The sequence below is a fragment of the Cloeon dipterum genome, chromosome 4 (assembly GCF_949628265.1).
Source record: "Cloeon dipterum chromosome 4, ieCloDipt1.1, whole genome shotgun sequence".
Lineage (NCBI taxonomy): Eukaryota > Metazoa > Arthropoda > Insecta > Ephemeroptera > Baetidae > Cloeon > Cloeon dipterum.
The window spans coordinates 6,499,279-6,516,251 of record NC_088789.1 but is presented as its reverse complement, the minus strand read 5'-3'; the positions used below and the strand labels follow the sequence as shown (position 1 = coordinate 6,516,251).

The 16,973-nt window shown below is 41.3% G+C and overlaps 4 protein-coding genes across 6 annotated transcripts; 2 read left to right on the top strand and 2 right to left on the bottom strand.

Annotated features, from left to right (window-relative positions):
* Positions 1-101: 101 nt before the first annotated feature.
* On the top strand, positions 102-5,373 carry LOC135942783 (protein bric-a-brac 2-like). 3 transcript variants are annotated; one of them, XM_065489089.1, is made up of 7 exons: positions 102-275; positions 1,241-1,437; positions 1,496-1,678; positions 2,008-2,154; positions 2,257-2,383; positions 2,714-2,987; positions 3,372-5,373. In XM_065489089.1, the coding sequence occupies exons 2-7, from the start codon at positions 1,252-1,254 to the stop codon at positions 3,508-3,510; spliced, it is 1,056 nt and encodes a 351-aa protein (XP_065345161.1). In that variant the 5' UTR covers positions 102-275; positions 1,241-1,251; the 3' UTR covers positions 3,511-5,373. The 3 variants fall into 3 exon arrangements, with proteins under 3 accessions (XP_065345161.1, XP_065345163.1, XP_065345164.1); XM_065489091.1 differs by lacking the exon at positions 102-275 and adding an exon at positions 356-884; XM_065489092.1 differs by lacking the exon at positions 102-275 and adding an exon at positions 877-973.
* A 61-nt stretch (positions 5,374-5,434) lies between these two features.
* Positions 5,435-7,382, bottom strand: LOC135942784 (uncharacterized). The gene is made up of 4 exons (XM_065489093.1): positions 7,039-7,382; positions 6,565-6,785; positions 6,117-6,497; positions 5,435-6,058 (listed from the first exon to the last, which is right to left on the bottom strand). Exons 1-4 carry the CDS (start codon positions 7,118-7,120, stop codon positions 5,498-5,500), a joined length of 1,245 nt encoding a protein of 414 aa, XP_065345165.1. The 5' UTR covers positions 7,121-7,382; the 3' UTR covers positions 5,435-5,497.
* Positions 7,383-9,583: 2,201 nt separating this feature from the next.
* On the bottom strand, positions 9,584-11,221 carry LOC135943982 (uncharacterized). Its single transcript, XM_065490653.1, has 4 exons — positions 11,094-11,221; positions 10,710-10,930; positions 10,256-10,646; positions 9,584-10,196 (listed from the first exon to the last, which is right to left on the bottom strand). Exons 1-4 carry the CDS (start codon positions 11,170-11,172, stop codon positions 9,652-9,654), a joined length of 1,236 nt encoding a protein of 411 aa, XP_065346725.1. The 5' UTR covers positions 11,173-11,221; the 3' UTR covers positions 9,584-9,651.
* Positions 11,222-11,825: 604 nt separating this feature from the next.
* LOC135943973 (uncharacterized) lies at positions 11,826-14,260 on the top strand. The gene is made up of 5 exons (XM_065490640.1): positions 11,826-12,017; positions 12,240-12,460; positions 12,644-13,034; positions 13,091-13,425; positions 13,958-14,260. Exons 1-5 carry the CDS (start codon positions 11,945-11,947, stop codon positions 14,165-14,167), a joined length of 1,230 nt encoding a protein of 409 aa, XP_065346712.1. The 5' UTR covers positions 11,826-11,944; the 3' UTR covers positions 14,168-14,260.
* Positions 14,261-16,973: the final 2,713 nt, after the last annotated feature.

Genomic DNA, 16,973 nt, shown 5'->3' with positions numbered 1-16,973 from the left:
CACGCGGCCCCTCGCAACAGCCGAGCGAAACTCGCGTAGTGCGTCGCGGCGGCGATGAGTGTGCCGGGGTGCAGGAAGGGGTGAGCGTCTGCCGCAGGGGTGAGTTTGGCGAGGGGCGGCAGATGGCGGCGGGATGCTGATGCGCGCACTCCTGGCTGGACGCCAACCCCCATTACAATAATACATCAGCTGGGCGCGCAAACTTGGAGGAGAGAGAGAGAGGAGCATCAGAAGAGAGTGCGGACGACGCTGCTGCTGCTGGGGCGCATTATCTCGTAAGTATGCTGCTAAATTTAATCAAAATCGGCTCGCGCGTTGGGCAACAAGCCTCACCAGCATCAGCAACAATGGCCACGCGTTTGGCTTCGCCCGCCGCCAAGCTGCGTGTGTGTGTATCGCGCGCGGACCGACCGACCGAGATGGATGCTGGCTGATTTAGAAATGGAGGGGTGCGGGCTTTTAATTGTCACGCGCTGGAATGTCTGCCTCTGCCTGCTAAGAATAGCCAGCAGCTCTAAACACACACAATATCCTGGCCGGCTGCCGCTTGTCCACTTGGCCAGCCAGCCAGCCTGTTGTGTGTGTGTGTGCGTATTTTATTTTGAATCGGACCCGGCTGAGAGAAGCAAAATAGACCTGGAGCGGCCGATGGAGCCGTCGCACTAGAATAGACTCTTTCTCTCGCCTCCAAAAGCTCTCTCGTTTTAACCACCAGCCACTGCTGACTGGCTATTCTCTCTCGGCGAGCCGTCCCGACACTCCGTCCGCCGTCTGTCCGTCCGCTTTTATGAAGCTGCTGCCTTAATATCAGCCGTGACATCCTTTCTTCTCTGCCGCTGGCCCGTGGGCGCTCGTTTTGGCCATTCGAACGACCGACTGACTCAGTAAGCGCACCAACTTATTATTGCTCACGGCCTCCAAGTCGAAAGTGCGTTTTCCGTTCGTTTCAACCCACAGTTAATCTAATCTCACCGTGAGTTGATCGATTAACCTTTTACACAATTCTAAAAAATTCCCTTAAAGTTTTGTATTTGGTCAGCCCAGTCGGTGGGTTTGCAAAAGAAACGTGACCTTCCATCAGTTCGTATTTATAAACATCTCGAATAAATAATCCGATCTAAATTCTCGGGGAACCGCGCGGTTGTTGCGTAAACAGACTGGCAGTAGACACAAATTAGACTGTTTTTTCATCCGAATCAAAAAAAGTAAAAGAAATAAAAGCAACGCGCGCGTCTTGCAGTTTCAGACACCATGGGGTCTGAACAGCAGTTCTGCCTGAGATGGAACAACTTCCAAAACAGCCTGCTCGCCTCGTTGCCTCAACTGCTCGACACTAACGACCTGACCGACGTGACCCTTTGCGCGGGAGGCAAGAGCATCAGGGCGCACAGAGTTGTTCTCTCGGCATGCAGCCAGTATTTCAAGCAGCTATTCAGGGTGAGTCTCGCTGTCTTCGGCTGGAAACAAATTTGGGAATTTTGGATTTTCGTCGCAGGAGATGCAACCGTTCTACCACCCAGTGATCGTGTTGCCGCAGACCAGTTACTCGGATGTCTGTGCATTGGTTAGCTTCATGTACAGTGGCGAGGTCAATATCTACCAGGAACAACTCCCAAGTCTGCTTGCTGCTGCTGCTGCTCTGCACATCAGAGGGCTCGCAGAAGTACCCCATGGACAGGTAATATTAATTTGGAAGACATTAAAAATTACCACGCGCTTTGGAATGCATCTGACAAACAATTATTTAAATTCGAAATTATATAAAATTTCGTCGATTTTTAACAATGAGGGGAACAAATATTTAATATTAATATAAACACAGTAACTGTGATTTTTCGAATAGATTTTAAAGTTTACAGAGAAGGCGCTAGTTTCACAAACATATAATTAAGATGAAGAAGCGGGTTTTTAAAATCCCGATTCTATAGAAATATTTTGCGTTTGGACGCAAAAGACGTGCTCAAATGTCACGGTCTTTTCAAATGCAAAACTTGCTCTGTCGTGCAGGCGCACAAGGGCTGCGAGAAACCGGAAACAGAGCTGCACTCGCCAAAGAGGCCGCGACTGGACAAACTGGACCTCACCCCGCCGGAACAATCGCCCCTTAGCAACCCGCTCAACACCAGCACACCCCTGAAACCCGCACTTGATTTGGTAAGCCGTGCGTCGACAGAAAACTGGATTTTCATCCTCATCTGTCGCTCCAGTCACGCATTGTTCTCATGTCTCGCACTTTTTCGTGTGTTTTTACCGCAGAGTCCAGAAAGATACGCCACTAAAACAGAGCCTTCCGAGCCGTCTTCTACTGAATCCCACCCGTTGGACACCAATTGCTCCCATGACGAACCCTTGGCACTAAGCGCGGACAACAACAATCATCACGGTATTTTATGTCCCCATCGCACTTTACTTAATCTGGTTTTCTTTTTCTCAAGTGATAAATTTATTTTTGCTCTTAATTTTCACTAATATCTTATTTCAAATGCCATTTGAGGACTTTATTTGATTTTACTTTTTGCTAAAATATTCGCAACTAAAAAAATTTAATCGTAATTTTTAGCAGCAAATTGTTAATGCCGTAAATCATGTAAAAATATTCAAACATTGTTATTTTAAATTTAAAACTAAAATATATATCTTAACGCACTCAGCCGGGGTTACTTTATCAATTTAAAACCAAATTTAACAACTATATTAATATTTTACTTTGTAGGACCTCTGACTTCGGACGAATCACCAGGTAGTGACACGGACTTGCAGGAGCGACTTTTGCAGGCTGTCCAGCAAGGCTTGAGTCCCACTTTGCCGCTCAACTTTTTGCAAAGCGGGCCTCTCTTCTCGCCGTTCAACACGATGTCGCGCAACAAGCTCTTTGCCACTTGCCACATCTGCGGAAAGTCGCTGTCCAATCAGTACAACCTCAGAGTCCACCTGGAGACGCATCAGAACCTCAACTATTCCTGCAGTCTTTGCTCCCATGTGTCCAGGTAACAACAAACACCGTTTGAAAATAATATTTTTTCACTTCAAAGCTGAAAATACGTGAATTTGCCTAAATTAATTTGATATATTAAGAATATTTTCACTATGGAAATGAAATAATTAGGTATTTGCAGCTCTCTAATAAATGTTTATCAAAATTCTTGCATACTTGAGACAAAATTTTAAGACCCTGCTAATATTCGAAAAAAACAAATATTTTAACACATTGCCCTTACTTGGACCAAAGAAATTTGAAGTAAATTCAAATCAATTTACGATCAAGTCATGCTTAAATTATCTTTCATCAGAGTTTTCATGGCAATTTTGACCATATAAGATTCATCGTTATGATTTTCGATTTATGAAGTTTATTTTGCTTTGCATTTCAGGTCTAGAGACGCTTTAAGAAAGCACATCGCGTACAAACACACCGAGGGCAAGTACTCAACGCGGATCAAAAACACTTCCAGCTCGCTGTCTTCGAGTCCCGAAGAGGACAAGGTGGCGACGGCCAACGCGGCCACCTGAAGCCCCCCGCCGATTCCTGGCGAGTGGTGGTTTGCCGAAATTCCCGCCCCCACCCCCGAACCCCTAGCAAAATTCGAGTATTTTTTCGCGGAATCATCACACCTCAGGTGCCTTGCTAGGATTTTGCAGAGTTTCTATTCGATTCACTCGAATTTTTAATTTTATTGTGAGCCAATCGTGGGTTGAGTTACCAATTTTTTGAACGCGGCCGTCGCCGTCCGCACCAAAGGTCGGCCGACGTGTCCGTTTTACTCTTTAAGTTACCATTTTTATGTGACATTACAGCAATCGAAAGTTACCATTTTCGAATTACCATATGAGATAATGTACATATATTTATACTTGAGAGGCGACAAGCCTCTCGATTGATCTAGTTTCTAGTTAATTTATTTGGAATGTTGCAGCATTCAGTATGGTGTGCCAATTTTTACAAGTAGTGATTTTTTGGTCTTTTTCATGCTAGTTTTTGAGTGCCATTCGTCAACCAAAACGAAGTGAGATCAAGAAGAGATATTCAGTATTTTGTGCTGACAATGAAATTATTTGACGCTCCTCCAAGCTTTCATATCAGATATGAATTGAAAATTCTATATCACTCCGTAGGGTATTACTAAAAAGAAGAAAAACATATATGAAAAATCTATTTAAAAATGGTAATAGAATGATACTATTTATATAGACGAAGAAAATATAGAATCTGCTTACATGGGAAATGGCGAGGCACAAAATGCTGTGGAATATGCGTGATAACTTTGTAAAAATTTATAAAAGACATTTTATTTTTCAACGCGCGACGCGTTTGCGAGAGACGAGCTGTAGCTGTCTTGAAAATGCTTTAAAGCATGTTTTACCTAGGATTGAAGACGACACGAAAAATGTGTAAAGTTTTACCCGTCGAGGTTTGAATGCGATTGACGATTTTTCAACGAGTTACCATTCGATGAAGCGAGTGAGAGAAAGAGTAGTTACCAATTCTCTAGTTTATAAGGCCACTCTAGTGCGTAGTGATTTTTTAAGTCTCACTCTTTCACGAGGACGACAATGTGTTTTGCTCGATTACCCTTATTTTACCATTCCATTTCATAATTTCGTTGTTATTTGATTAATATTTATTTCTTGGAATATGCTTAAAATGTTGTCGCTCGGCTCAGTACTTGTAGCAACGTTTTGCCAACTTAGCACAATGAATGAATTTCAATAGTAATCTTAGAGCCCAACTCGATCAATTGCTCAAAATAGGAAAGACAACAGCCACGCGAACTTAACTAAAATAAGTGATTTAAGGAATGTAAACAAAAAAACAGCACACACCTCTACACGTAACTAAGTAATGTCTATAACGTTTGAGTTTTTGAGTTTTCATCCCGTGTATCCACTGAGATTCCTATTTTTGCACTTTTGTGTTCCCCCCATTCATTGATGATAACGAAAATCGCGAAACAAAAACACACTCAGTACCTAACTGTGATAAGACGAATCTAATAAATGACACGCAAATGTTTGCAAATCGATTAATCAACTAAAAAAGCGGAGAGAAAAAACCCTGTGCCTGTTTAGCTCAATTTTTAAACCCTGCAATTCACATACACACAACGTCTAAAAACGCGAAAAATGCACAGTCATCACGTTTGCAAATGCGATGCCCACACTGAAATTTATTCTTATCGGTTCCCGAACAAAAACCACTGGATTGAAGAGGTTTTGGTTTTAAACCCAAATTATTTGTAAGATCGGTATACTTATTATTTGACTGTGTTTTTTAGATAATAGTTACCATCCTTTTTGTGAGTTTTCGTAATGTTATTTTCCCTTTTTAATCGATGTAAGGATTTTATTTTACAATAAAACCAAATTTGAAGAAAACCCTTGTGAAGTTATAATTGGTTTAGGAAATCAAAATGTGTCTGATTTTTTTCTAATTAGTTTTTATTTGCCTATCAATTAATGAAATTCTTCAAGGCTGAATACGATGATACATTATTCATCTCTACGTAAGGAGCCCAGTGACGGTAAGGGATGGGATCTCCTCGACGAATTGTGCGAGAGCGCCTACCTCGCAACAGTAAGCGAATCCAAGCGCCTGGTTGCTGGGGTCCCAGTTAATCCAGGAGATCTGGCTGCACACGTCAGGGCAGAGATAGAAGTCGCTGCCGGGACTGTCGATGTACGGGTTGTTAAGGCCAACGAAGGCGACGCCCTGCTGGGTGGTCTCGTCGTAGACGACGCGCCAGTAAAAGGCGGGAACCTTGAGGACGCCGTTACCGCTTTCATCGTAGCCGATGTAGATGGGAACTTGGTTGCCGTTCACGTCAGCAAGAGTGGTGGTGCCGTGTGTGCCGGTGTACACCGCCAAATCGTTGGGGCGGCCCGCCGCAAACGTGCGGGTGCTCAGCTCCACATCGTCCCAGTTGCCAGCGTTGACGTTTTCCCATTGAGGAGCCATGTTCAGATACCAAAAGGCGGCCCTTTGCTGCGAGCCGTAAATGTTGTCACGTTTAGCGGTCAGACGGCCGTGAGTCAAAAAATTTACATCTGGAGAAATTTTTATGTTTTTTTAAAATTAACTTAACAGATTAAAGATATCAAAATATTTATTTACCAGTGATATATTGCGCAGCGAGATCAACGGAGCCAACTGCTTGAGCAATAGCAGCAGTTTGTCCTTCAATAGAGTACTGGACGTTCAGGTCCAAGGTTGGAGGGTAGAAGGCACTGTCCCAGACAAAGCTAGCGTCGGGAAAGTCGATCTGGTGGCCCGCGATGGCTGGGACTTGAATTTTCTTGGAGTAGAGAGAGTCCAAAGTGACGTCATTGAAGCAGGTTTCAATGATGGTGTAGAAGTCACCATTCGAAAGTTCGAAACCGATTTCCACCAGTGAGTTGTCGGCGCTGTTTCCGCACGAAGCACCAGCGACCCTTCTGGCGGTGTGGAAGGGGTTACGGGAGCACGCTAGAGTGTTGAACAAGAAGGTGTTTCCGCTCTCGTCCTTGAAAACGCAGCGATAAAAATTTGTCTGTAAGTTTATGGCAAAAGGCAAAAAAGAGTTGAATTACAGTAAAAGTGCTGCCACCGCTGCAGGTGAGCAGAGCTTCGGTAGTTTCTGGACCAGTCAGGGTTCCACCGGGGCAGGCGAAAAGAACCTGGCCACCTTCAGGGACGGTAACGATGTCACCGCTCTGCGGGAGCCAGAAGCCATTGGTGTTCAGAGGGCCACCAGGTTTAATGTACAGCGCCTGGGTGGCTGGGAGGTCGGTGTTGATGGACCAAGTGCAATCTGTCAAACAATAATTAATATTTAAAAAATTAAATAACCATAAAATAAACTAGTCATTTACCTCTCAAGAATTAAAATATTTTTAAATTAAAAAGATTTTTAATGTGCGAGCTAACAATCAACTGATCAACGTTAAAGGGTTTTAGTTTTAAAATGTTTTATGGAAATATAGAAATTGATTTTTACGATCCTTTGGGCAAACCTATTAAGTATTTGATCAAAAGAACGAGAAAGAAATAAAAGGAAAAGTAACCTGCTCGTGCGCCTTGCTCTTGAAGGGTTCGTGCCTGAGCTAGGGCAAAGACAGCCAAGAAAGCTACTGATGTTCGCATCATTGTGCTGGTTGATGTGATGGATAGTGTGTGACGGCTCCTTAAATACTGGCCATTTATCGGTAGAAATTTGGATGCGTCAAGTGTGACTGCGTGCAAAAATTGATGGTTCAATGGCAAATTATAATCGCTCACGAGGTGGGAATTTTTAATTCAGCAATAATGTGGATGTTTCCACGCGTGCAACACGAGCCTCTACCACGATTTTTGCACGTTTTAATTTTGCTTTTGATATCCGATAAGTGATGTCGTGCAATTAGTAGGATGAAACTAACAGACCAATCGTCTGGCGTGGCACTTGGGTGTGTACACGTTTGAATCACGCCTATCAAAGTGCAATTTTTAAGGTTGAGAGACATCAGTTTTTTTATTATTGCGCATTTATAATTTGTTTATCTTTTATTTGCTCTTGTGATTATGTGATTATAGAAGCATTTTGGCAAATGGAAATTTTAACTACTTTTACAAATGCGTTTGTTTTATTGGGTTAAATATTGATTTCTTCGTCTGTGAAATCTTTTTTAAGGAAACTCAGGATGACTATATTTAAACGTCCGACATTTCAAATGAACGTACTGAGCATAGTGGTCGTAATTTGCTGTCCATTTCTTTTGTGCAAAATTGTCTGTAAAAGATAATATGCTTTTCATATTTTTTTTACACATATAGGTGTTATGAACATACTGTATATTGACGGTATATTCATTGTATTTATTTGAATGCATGAAGCTTCTAAAAAAATACCAATAAAAAATTGGTTATATCGTTGATATCTCTGAAAAAGTTAACGAGAAACGCTTTTTAAAATCGTTGTGAAAATGACCTGCATGTTAAAGCCTTAAAAATGCCTAAAAAAACCTAAAATGAGAATGTTTTGTATGCGATTTTTTCTTCTAGACTCCAAATTTGATTATGCTACTACGGTCATATTAGGAACAATATAACGTGTTCTAAATTGTAACTTGTAAATATTCGACAGCAATAGAAAAAAAACAGAACTGAACTGAAATATCACATTCAATTTTCTAGAATATGTTGCTTGTACTTTGTGATAACACTGAAAACTGAAACTAAATTTGTAGGACCATCTGGTGCTTGAATCCGACTACCCACACTTTTATTGGCGGTAGTTAAAAATTGGTTCCATTATTATAAATAATTAATTATTTCAGTCAGCATTTATTCTCGAGCGAAACTATTTTTGGGTCTGAGTATTTTTCGCCTAATATTTACTTATTTATTTTCCACTCGAGTTGAATATTACTTACAGAGTTATACAAAATTGAAACAATAAACGACAATATAAATTATATGGAGGAAGAACAAAGTACAGCAATATGATTATTCATGTTTTAAATGACATCACTAAAATTTTCGTTTGCGCAATAGTCACTCGCGCAATAATTTTTCTACAAAGAGGTATTATTGAATAGATGAGCGACATTCGACTCTTTACTAGCGGTCAATACGCAAAAGTACAGTGCCCCTCCTGACCCTCCCTGGTAAAGAGACAAATTGGTCAGTGAAGCAAGCGTCTGGTAAAAGGGAAACAATGCAACACGCAGATCACACATTCTAATCAGCTACAAATACGCCTAACTCACAAACGAAAGAAGTATTATGTAGGCGTTTAATCTTTTAATGCGATTATAGTCACATGGAATGAAAGTGTATCGCGGCCGAGCCTAGTCCTTGTTGATGCCTGAACCAATGGGTATTATAAGTCTTACCCGCGGGGCGATTAAAAAGTCGGTGAGTTGTTTTTTTCATAGATTAAAATCTACAATATTTGAAAAAATAAATAAATGATTGTGTTGTAAAGAGAGGTCTTTGTGCAAAAGATGTCATGCTGCAAGGAAGATAAAACCATGATTAGAAATTTTCAATAATGTATATCTCATATATTGAGAGTGGAATGATTTTTTTTTTGTTAAAGCGCTCTTATCATAGGAAACTTCTGAGCGTATAAACTGTACCGTCAAATAGCTTACTGATTTACGAGAGCAACAATGTTAACTTAAATATTGTTCTAGCAATGCAAATATTCAATTCAATTCGTTAAACCAGGAATATGTATAGTCAATTTTTGAATTTTTGTCAGGTTTATAATATCACGAACACAAAACGGATTTTCAATACAAATATAATGATAGAAAAGTTTCACGTTCCAATTGAAACTAAGTATTCATTTAAGTCATAAAATTAATAAATGCTAAACAGCTTCTTCACCACATTTCTTCGGGGAGGTGTTACTATTGACCATTGGGCATTGTGCAGTAATGTTCAGCGGCACTGGGTGGGTGGAAAAACATGTCACTTACTACAATGAGCTTATATTGTCAATAATATGTTTAATTGCAATTTTTAGCAAATTTTAATGCAATTTTGACAAAAAAAAAACAAAGGTTCTAAACTACCATATCATGTCAAAAAGGGCTTAGGTTTTTATTCAGGAGCCAAATAACATATTTTTGATTCGTTTATTCCTTGAATATATGAATTGATGATGACAAACTGAGCAAAAATTGGAGAATCTACGTGAGGAGACCGGAGACGGTGAGGGAAGGAATCTCCTCCACGAATTCGGCGAGAGCGCTGACTTCGCAGCAGTAAGCGTATCCCAAGACCTGGTTGGTTGGCTGCCAATTGACCCAAGAGATCTGGCTGCACACGTCAGGGCAGAGGTAGAAGTCGCTGCCGGGACTGTCGATGTACGGGTTGTTAAGGCCGACGAAGGCGACGCCCTGCTGGGTGGTCTCGTCGTAGACGACACGCCAGTAGAAGGCGGGCACCCTGAGGAGGCCGTTACCGTTGGCGTCGTAGGCGATGTAGATGGGCACTTCGTTGCCATTCACGTCGGCAAGCGTGGTGACGCCGTGGGTACCGGTGTAGACGGTTAGATCGTTGGGGTGTGTGTCTGCGAACGAGCGAGTGCTCATCTCCAGGTTATTCCAGTTGCCGCCGTTGACGGTCTGCCACTGAGGAGCAACGTTCAGGAACCAGAAGGTTGCCCTGTGGTGGGCACCGTAGACGAAGTCAGCCTTGGCGGTCATGTGGCCGCGAGACAGGAAGTAGTCGCCTTTAAAGATCGAATTACCAGTTTGATTTCTTTCAAGAAAATTAATAAGCGAATTTAACCAGAGCTCTGGATGTACTGTCCCGCGAGGGAAGCGGAGCCAACGGCCTGTGCGACGGCGTCAGTCTGTCCGTCCCTGGAGTACTGGTAGTCGACGTCAACGATTCCAGGGTAGAATTCACCCTGAACGAAGCCGGGCCTGGGGTAGCCAGACTGGTAACCACCGATGGCTGGGGTCTGGGTGTACTTGGAGTAGAGCGAGTCCGCGGTGGCGTCGTTGAAGCAGATTTCGATGATAGGGTAGAACACACCAGTTGACAGCTCGAAGCCGATTTCAATCAGCGAGTATTCACCGGTGATCTCGCAGGAAGCACCGTTGACCTTCCTGGCAGTGTGGAATGGATCGCGAGAGCACGACAGAGAACCAAAGGTGTAGGTGTTTCCATTCTCATCCTTGAACGCAAATAAGGGAAAATAATTTCATGAAGATTAAATAATAATTTTAAATGTTATTACAGCAAATGAGCTTCCTCCGCTGCAGGTGAGGAGAGCTTCAGCTGTGCCTGGGCCGTTCAGGGTTCCTCCGGGGCAGGCGAACAGAACCTGACCGCCTTCAGGGACGGTGACGATGTCACCACTCTGAGGGTGCCAGAAGCCATGGATGTTCAGAGGGCCGTTGGGGTCAATGTACAGGGCCTGGGTGGTTGGTAAATCGTTGTTGATGGACCACGTACAGTCTTTGAAATTAAAATAAGATAAGTTCCTCTAAACTTATCACCGTCGCTCAGTTTTTTGTACTCCATGAAAGAATAAAAATGTAACAGAATAAATATTAAATGCAAAAAACCTCCAGGCGGAAGGAGTGAAAATAAAAATTAAATAATTTGTTAAATAAATCACCTGCACGTGCACCCTTTTCAAAGGTGCGTGCCTGCGCCAGGGCCAGCAAAGCCAAGAGAGCAACGATTGTACGCACCATCGTGGTCAAAGTGTTTGAAAACGATCGTCAATTACTTAAATACAGATCGTTATCAGTCGAAAATTGATAGTGTTAAGTAGTCGCATGTCAAAAAGAATGGCACTCTTGAAGATTATCATCGTGGCTTAATAGTATCAGCTTTGAAAGACAAAGAAAGGCGGGTGTTTCCACACTTCAATCAATCCCTCCATTTCAAATTGGGTCCTTTGCACGTTTTTAATCCTATTTGATCGTGGACTATATTTCAAACAGTGCAAGAGTTTATAAATTTCATCTAGGTATGTATATGAAGCAAAAAGGTGTTTAGATGTAGAAATAAACTAGCTAAATCACATAATGTTAATTAATGCATACAGTTGAAAATATTGTTATATTTTTACTCGGCAATGCAATGCTAATGAATTTTTCAATCAAGTTTTAGTCACTCGGAACTTTAAATTAATGGTTATTAACAATAAGTAAATATATAAAAGGTTTGCATTGTAATCACGATTTTAGTAAACGACAGCTTGAGCCTTCCTGATAGCGCTTGTTATCCAATCAAAAAGATGAGCTTAATTTCTTCTAGTAGTTAAAGGGCCCAATCGTCTGGTCCGGTCCTTGGGTGTGTACACGATCAGATCACGCATTTCAAAGTTCGATTTCGAGAGCCAAAACAATAGTTGATTTTTGATTGATTACACACACACACGAAAGCTAATCTGGCTACTCTTGATAGTAGTGGTGCGAATATAAAAGATTGAACTAATTAAGTTTTCGAAAGGCTTGCACAATGACCTTATTAAGAGCGTTAGTTTTCCTGGCCATCGTGGCTCTGGCGCAAGGTCGCTCGTTCCCTAAAGCAGGTACAATCAGCCATTGAATCTTATTCGCTACTTTTGGTCATATTTTTATTGTTGATGTAATAAATACATATTTCAACAACTAGTGATAGCACCACTAGTAAGTGATAAGGATGTTATTGACAATCCTAATAGATTTTTTTTCCAAAATGCTGTTTGACAAATATCAGAAGTTTTACAATCCATATTTTTAGTGAAAAACTGTATAGTAAAATTGTCTCTTAGAATGTTCGTGGTCAACGAATACTGACTTGCCTAGTGTTCAGCCTTTATACATCAAGCCTGGAGCCGGCTTCGACATAAACGCATTCTGGCTGCCGAAAAACGTAGACGTCATCACAGTTCCTGAGGGCGGAGAGGTGCTCTTCGCCTGCCCAGGAAGCACTCTCGCCGGGGTCGGTGGCTCGGAGGCCATTCTCACCTGTACTGGAGGCCAGACTTTCCAGGTATTTTGAGCATTATGCAGCCTGAGACGCGCTGTTGTTTCGCAGGTTGCCTACCCTAGTAGAATTCGAGAGTAAAGTCTGCCACATCACAATCCTAAATCAACACCTCAGAAAAGAATATTTAAAAACTAAAATTCACAATTAAATATCCGAAAACAAGAAAAATAATTGCATTAATTTTAGGATATCAATGGCAACACATACACCATCGGCTCTCTGTCCTGCTCGTCGTGGCCACAACACGAGGCCATTAGACGCGACGGGCAGCAGTGCCAGATCAGCCTCCCTCATAGCTTGGTGGAGATCGGCTTCACCTTGTCCTCGGGCTTCTATAAGCTGATCACTGTTTGCTTTGACGAAGTCGGCTACAACACCTACCAGTCCTTCTTCACGCAAACTGCAGACATCGATGGCTACCAGTCAGGCCTGAACAGGCCCAGCTTCACCGAGGGTACCGGATTCTACCCCACCTGGATGGACGTTGACTACCAGTACTCCAGGGTGGGGCAGAAGGAAGCCATCGCGCAGGCTGTCGGCTCGACCCAACTTGCTGACCAGTACGTGCCGGACACAGGTTTGTTGGAATTTGTCTAGAAATGTATGGTTGTTATAATTCCATTTGTTTTAAAGGTAACTACTTCCTGTCTCGAGGACACTTGGCCGCCAATGCCGACTTCGTTTTCGGAGCCCACCAACGCTCGACCTTCTACTTCCTGAACGTGGCACCGCAGTGGCAGACGTTCAACGGCGCCAACTGGGCCCAAATTGAAGCAAGCGCCAGGGAATTTGCGGCTCTGGATGGCAACGACCTCGTCGTGTATACTGGCACCCATGGCACCACCACGCTGAACGATGTCAACGGCAACCCTGCTGAAATTTTCATCGCCTATGACACCGACGGCAGTGGTCTCCTCAGAGTTCCTGAATTTTTCTGGAAAATTGTCTACGAACCAGCAACTCAGAGGGTAATCAATATTGAATTAATTAAAGTTCTAAATTTCGTTAGAAGTTAATTTTGCGTCAAATTAAGCATTTTGTGGTACTATAATAATGCCGGTTATTTTTTCTGTTAAAAATCATGTGTTTTTCAGAGTAAAGAATTCTCAATTAGTTTATAAAAATTATTAAATAGTCTATTTGTTCTAAAACCAATATTAAACTTTTACCTCGAAAGATTAAGGTTTTAAAGGATTTATATTTGCAGATACAGTTATTAAATTTGCTGTTTCTGATTGGGATCACAATTTTGTTTAATGAAAATATCATAACGCAATTATTTTTTTCTCTAGATTTACTGCAAAATGTTAAAAAAAATATTCGATGTGCAGAAGTTACATAATATGAATTTTTACATCAATATCTTTTTAAAATTATCACATTAAAAAAAACAATGTTTTAATTGCGTTCTTTATTTTACAGAAAAAGAAACACACAATATTGTGAACATGGAAATGAATGGTATCAAATCATTATTAATTTTAAATCATTTTTTCACAGGGCGTGGCGTTCGTTGGCCTCAACAACCCGTACATCGACACCCCCGGTAGCGACTTCTACCTGTGTCCTGACGTGTGCGACCAGATCAGCTGGGAAAACTGGAGCCCATCGAACCAAGAGAGTGGATTTGGCTACTGCTGCGACGTGAACGCGATCAAAGGCCTCGTACCTGAAATGCCTGACATCACCGTGTCCGGTCTTCTCACGTAGATTAAAACATTACTGCGATTCGCTCTTGCTTACTGGACCATGCGCCAGCTCCATTGTAGACGAAAAAAGCATTAAATTCGATTCTGCTAACAAGTCTCAATTTGATTAATTCAAACCTTCTTAATTTTGTGCCAACCAGAATCGTCTATGTTCAGAAAGGTGCGATTTACAGCGAGAAATTCATGAAACAGCACATTTGTCTGCGTAATTTCCCAGTAAGAATACACATTCCATTCAATTATCCACTGTGTGTATGCTCTTTGCTGCCGAGATGCCGTTTAAAAGCGTGTTCTCACGCACCGTGAATATATTTAATAATGAGTCTCGACGGCTGCCTCGATCTAATTCAGATTAATCTTTATTATGAGAGGAGCTGCACTCGCGGTGCAATAATGGCACAAACTCACTCGCCGCCGCCACCGCCGCAGGTCCCGTTACCGCGGCAACTCGGACTCGATTTATATATTTAGCATCGCCAATCATCATCAGTCACATTTAATACCGCAAAAACTGCCACTGATTAATCTTTGCAATTGATCTTGTATAATAAAATCAAATAGGAACGGAACTGTAAGCAGCAGGTGCATTTTCTCATTTGCAATGCAGGCCCAGGGCGAGTCTTTAATGCTCACTCTGGTCATCTCGGAGTTTGATGGAGAGCAGAACTGCGTGCTTTGAACAAAAAAAGGAGATTTTGCTGAGGCAAGAGCTCGACGGCCTTCGTCTTTGTTGCGTTCAGTTTCCATTTAAAGCTGCAGTTGAATCTTTTGAGAGTAAGTAATGCCACAAAACGCATCTAGGTTATTTGAAGGATTTAATGAGGCGTAAGAATTCTTGCCAAGCGTTCTCTAGATGATTGAGGCCCGTCCTATTGTCCAAGAGTGTGGCCTATTTTCTCAAACCAAATACTGTAAGCGTATGAAACTAATCAAAATACTCCGCTCAATCAATAAAAGTATTATTATTTGTATTTTTTAATTAATTTATCTCCTCTTATTAAATGGATGGGCCTGACAGCGATCGAGAAACTCGACAAAACTCGCGTCCCAATAACATTTCAAACAAATAACAGCGTCATTGAAAGAAACCCAGTTCAGGAATGAAACACAGCATGCTTTGATAATTGAAGTTGATTCTCGCATTCTGGAAAGGCACAAAGCAGCGAGTTGGAGTGCTTCCGCATGTCTCCTAAATCCGAATGGAATGACAAAATATAATGCAGGGGTAAAGCGTGGGCCTTGCTCGGATTCACGCATTCCAAATACTCGTAATGCATGCGTTCCACGATGCGAGTACAGTTCGACTTTGTTAATTTTTCAGCTTTACATTAATCATAATATTTGAAAACTTTGAGTTTCAAAAATTTTAATTACGTGGAGCATAAAGCTCCTTTTAAGGAGTCAAATATACTGGTTGAAGTATATAATTATTCCAGTCGTTACATTTCTAGCTGAAATAAATGACAAACAAGCAACAGTTTCGGGAATAAGTGCTGGGTTTTTAATAAACGACAATTTTTCTGACAATTAGCTTCAAAATTAGCTAAAAATACAACATCAAAGTGTACGAATAATGCAATTAAGACTGCACACTAAAATTACACTTTATAATATGTTGAATCCCATTCAAGCCTTAAATACTGCAAATAAAAAAACCAAGCTCAACTTTGCACGAATAAGCTGTGTGAAAGCTACTATCATCTTCTTTTCTTAATTTGGTGTTTTCTTTAAAATATTATTTTTACAGTTTTTTCAAATCTCCAAACTGATGTTTTTTTTAAGATCAAGAAGTATATTATGTGCCTGCCATATTTGTTAGCTAACTATGCTAAAAATTATAAAACCATATTGAATGATCTAAATTGTTCATGAAAATGTCTTTAACAAATCAAATTACTTATGGATATGGACATCCATTTCTAAAAAAAGGACTTTTTAAAAACACCGTTTTGATTTTCACAGCTCCATTCATAAAATGCACATGAGAACAGTTCTCTCCTAAATTTAAATCTCATATCGTACATAATAATTTGACCTGAGGAAACAAGCCGCTGTGGGATAATTCGAGTCGCGAAATGCGATCATGTTTGAGCAGCTGCACAGGTATTCTGCGAGAGCTCACCCATCCTTGTGAAGGCCATTGCACCAGTCGGCGCGGAAGAAAAAACTCATTTGCCGCGAGCAGCAAAGCGTCCTGTGCATACGTTCCTAGTTAATATTATTTAATCGCCGGTGGCAGTCGACTCATCAATTTCTGCGTCGCAAAATGATTGATCGCGACAATTTGCCATACACATGCGTAATCAAGAAGCTGCATGCGATAGATATAAACGATAGTGCGCTCATTTCCTCGCCGATTATTTTAATTGACCTTGTTGTTTTTGAGCCGAGCAATAAGGTACCGTTCGCGATTATCATAAGTAATAAGCTACTGGCCGAATTTCGCCCTGAACGCACCGCTAGCCTAATTAATTGGCAGACTGCGAAATAAGCTTAGTTCGTTTTAGTGCAGTTTCCTGGCAAGATGATGCAACGTTGTGTGGGGCGAGTACATATGTTGGTTGAAGAGAAAATAGGTCCTCATTCCCTCATTGGAAGGCAATCGTTGATAGAAGGAATCAAATGACACAGCGAATTTTCAGCATCAAGCGAAAAGTTCTACATTATTTCACGGAGTGCTTATAAGTGAACTCTTTAATTTAATAAGTGAAGAAAAAGGGAAAGGAGAATTTTCTAAACTAATTTTTTTGTGAACCTAAAATATTTTGTGATTTGAATAATTTCACTCTATCTAAACCAACGATAAA

Excerpts from the sequence above, each read along its gene's own strand:
- LOC135942783 (XM_065489089.1), top strand. The coding sequence starts at position 1,252 with ATGGGGTCTGAACAGCAGTTCTGCCTGAGATGGAACAACTTCCAAAAC. Across the intron at positions 2,384-2,713 it reads GGACAACAACAATCATCACG|GACCTCTGACTTCGGACGAA; the intron begins GTATTTTATGTC and ends TTTACTTTGTAG. Across the intron at positions 2,988-3,371 it reads CTTTGCTCCCATGTGTCCAG|GTCTAGAGACGCTTTAAGAA; the intron begins GTAACAACAAAC and ends TTTGCATTTCAG.
- LOC135943982 (XM_065490653.1), bottom strand. The coding sequence starts at position 11,172 with ATGGTGCGTACAATCGTTGCTCTCTTGGCTTTGCTGGCCCTGGCGCAG. Across the intron at positions 10,931-11,093 it reads TGAAAAGGGTGCACGTGCAG|ACTGTACGTGGTCCATCAAC; the intron begins GTGATTTATTTA and ends TTAATTTCAAAG. Across the intron at positions 10,647-10,709 it reads GCGGAGGAAGCTCATTTGCT|GATGAGAATGGAAACACCTA; the intron begins GTAATAACATTT and ends TTTGCGTTCAAG.
- LOC135943973 (XM_065490640.1), top strand. The coding sequence starts at position 11,945 with ATGACCTTATTAAGAGCGTTAGTTTTCCTGGCCATCGTGGCTCTGGCG. Across the intron at positions 12,018-12,239 it reads TCGCTCGTTCCCTAAAGCAG|AATGTTCGTGGTCAACGAAT; the intron begins GTACAATCAGCC and ends ATTGTCTCTTAG. Across the intron at positions 13,426-13,957 it reads ACGAACCAGCAACTCAGAGG|GGCGTGGCGTTCGTTGGCCT; the intron begins GTAATCAATATT and ends ATTTTTTCACAG.
- LOC135942784 (XM_065489093.1), bottom strand. The coding sequence starts at position 7,120 with ATGATGCGAACATCAGTAGCTTTCTTGGCTGTCTTTGCCCTAGCTCAG. Across the intron at positions 6,786-7,038 it reads AGAGCAAGGCGCACGAGCAG|ATTGCACTTGGTCCATCAAC; the intron begins GTTACTTTTCCT and ends ATTGTTTGACAG. Across the intron at positions 6,498-6,564 it reads GCGGTGGCAGCACTTTTACT|GACGAGAGCGGAAACACCTT; the intron begins GTAATTCAACTC and ends TGCGTTTTCAAG.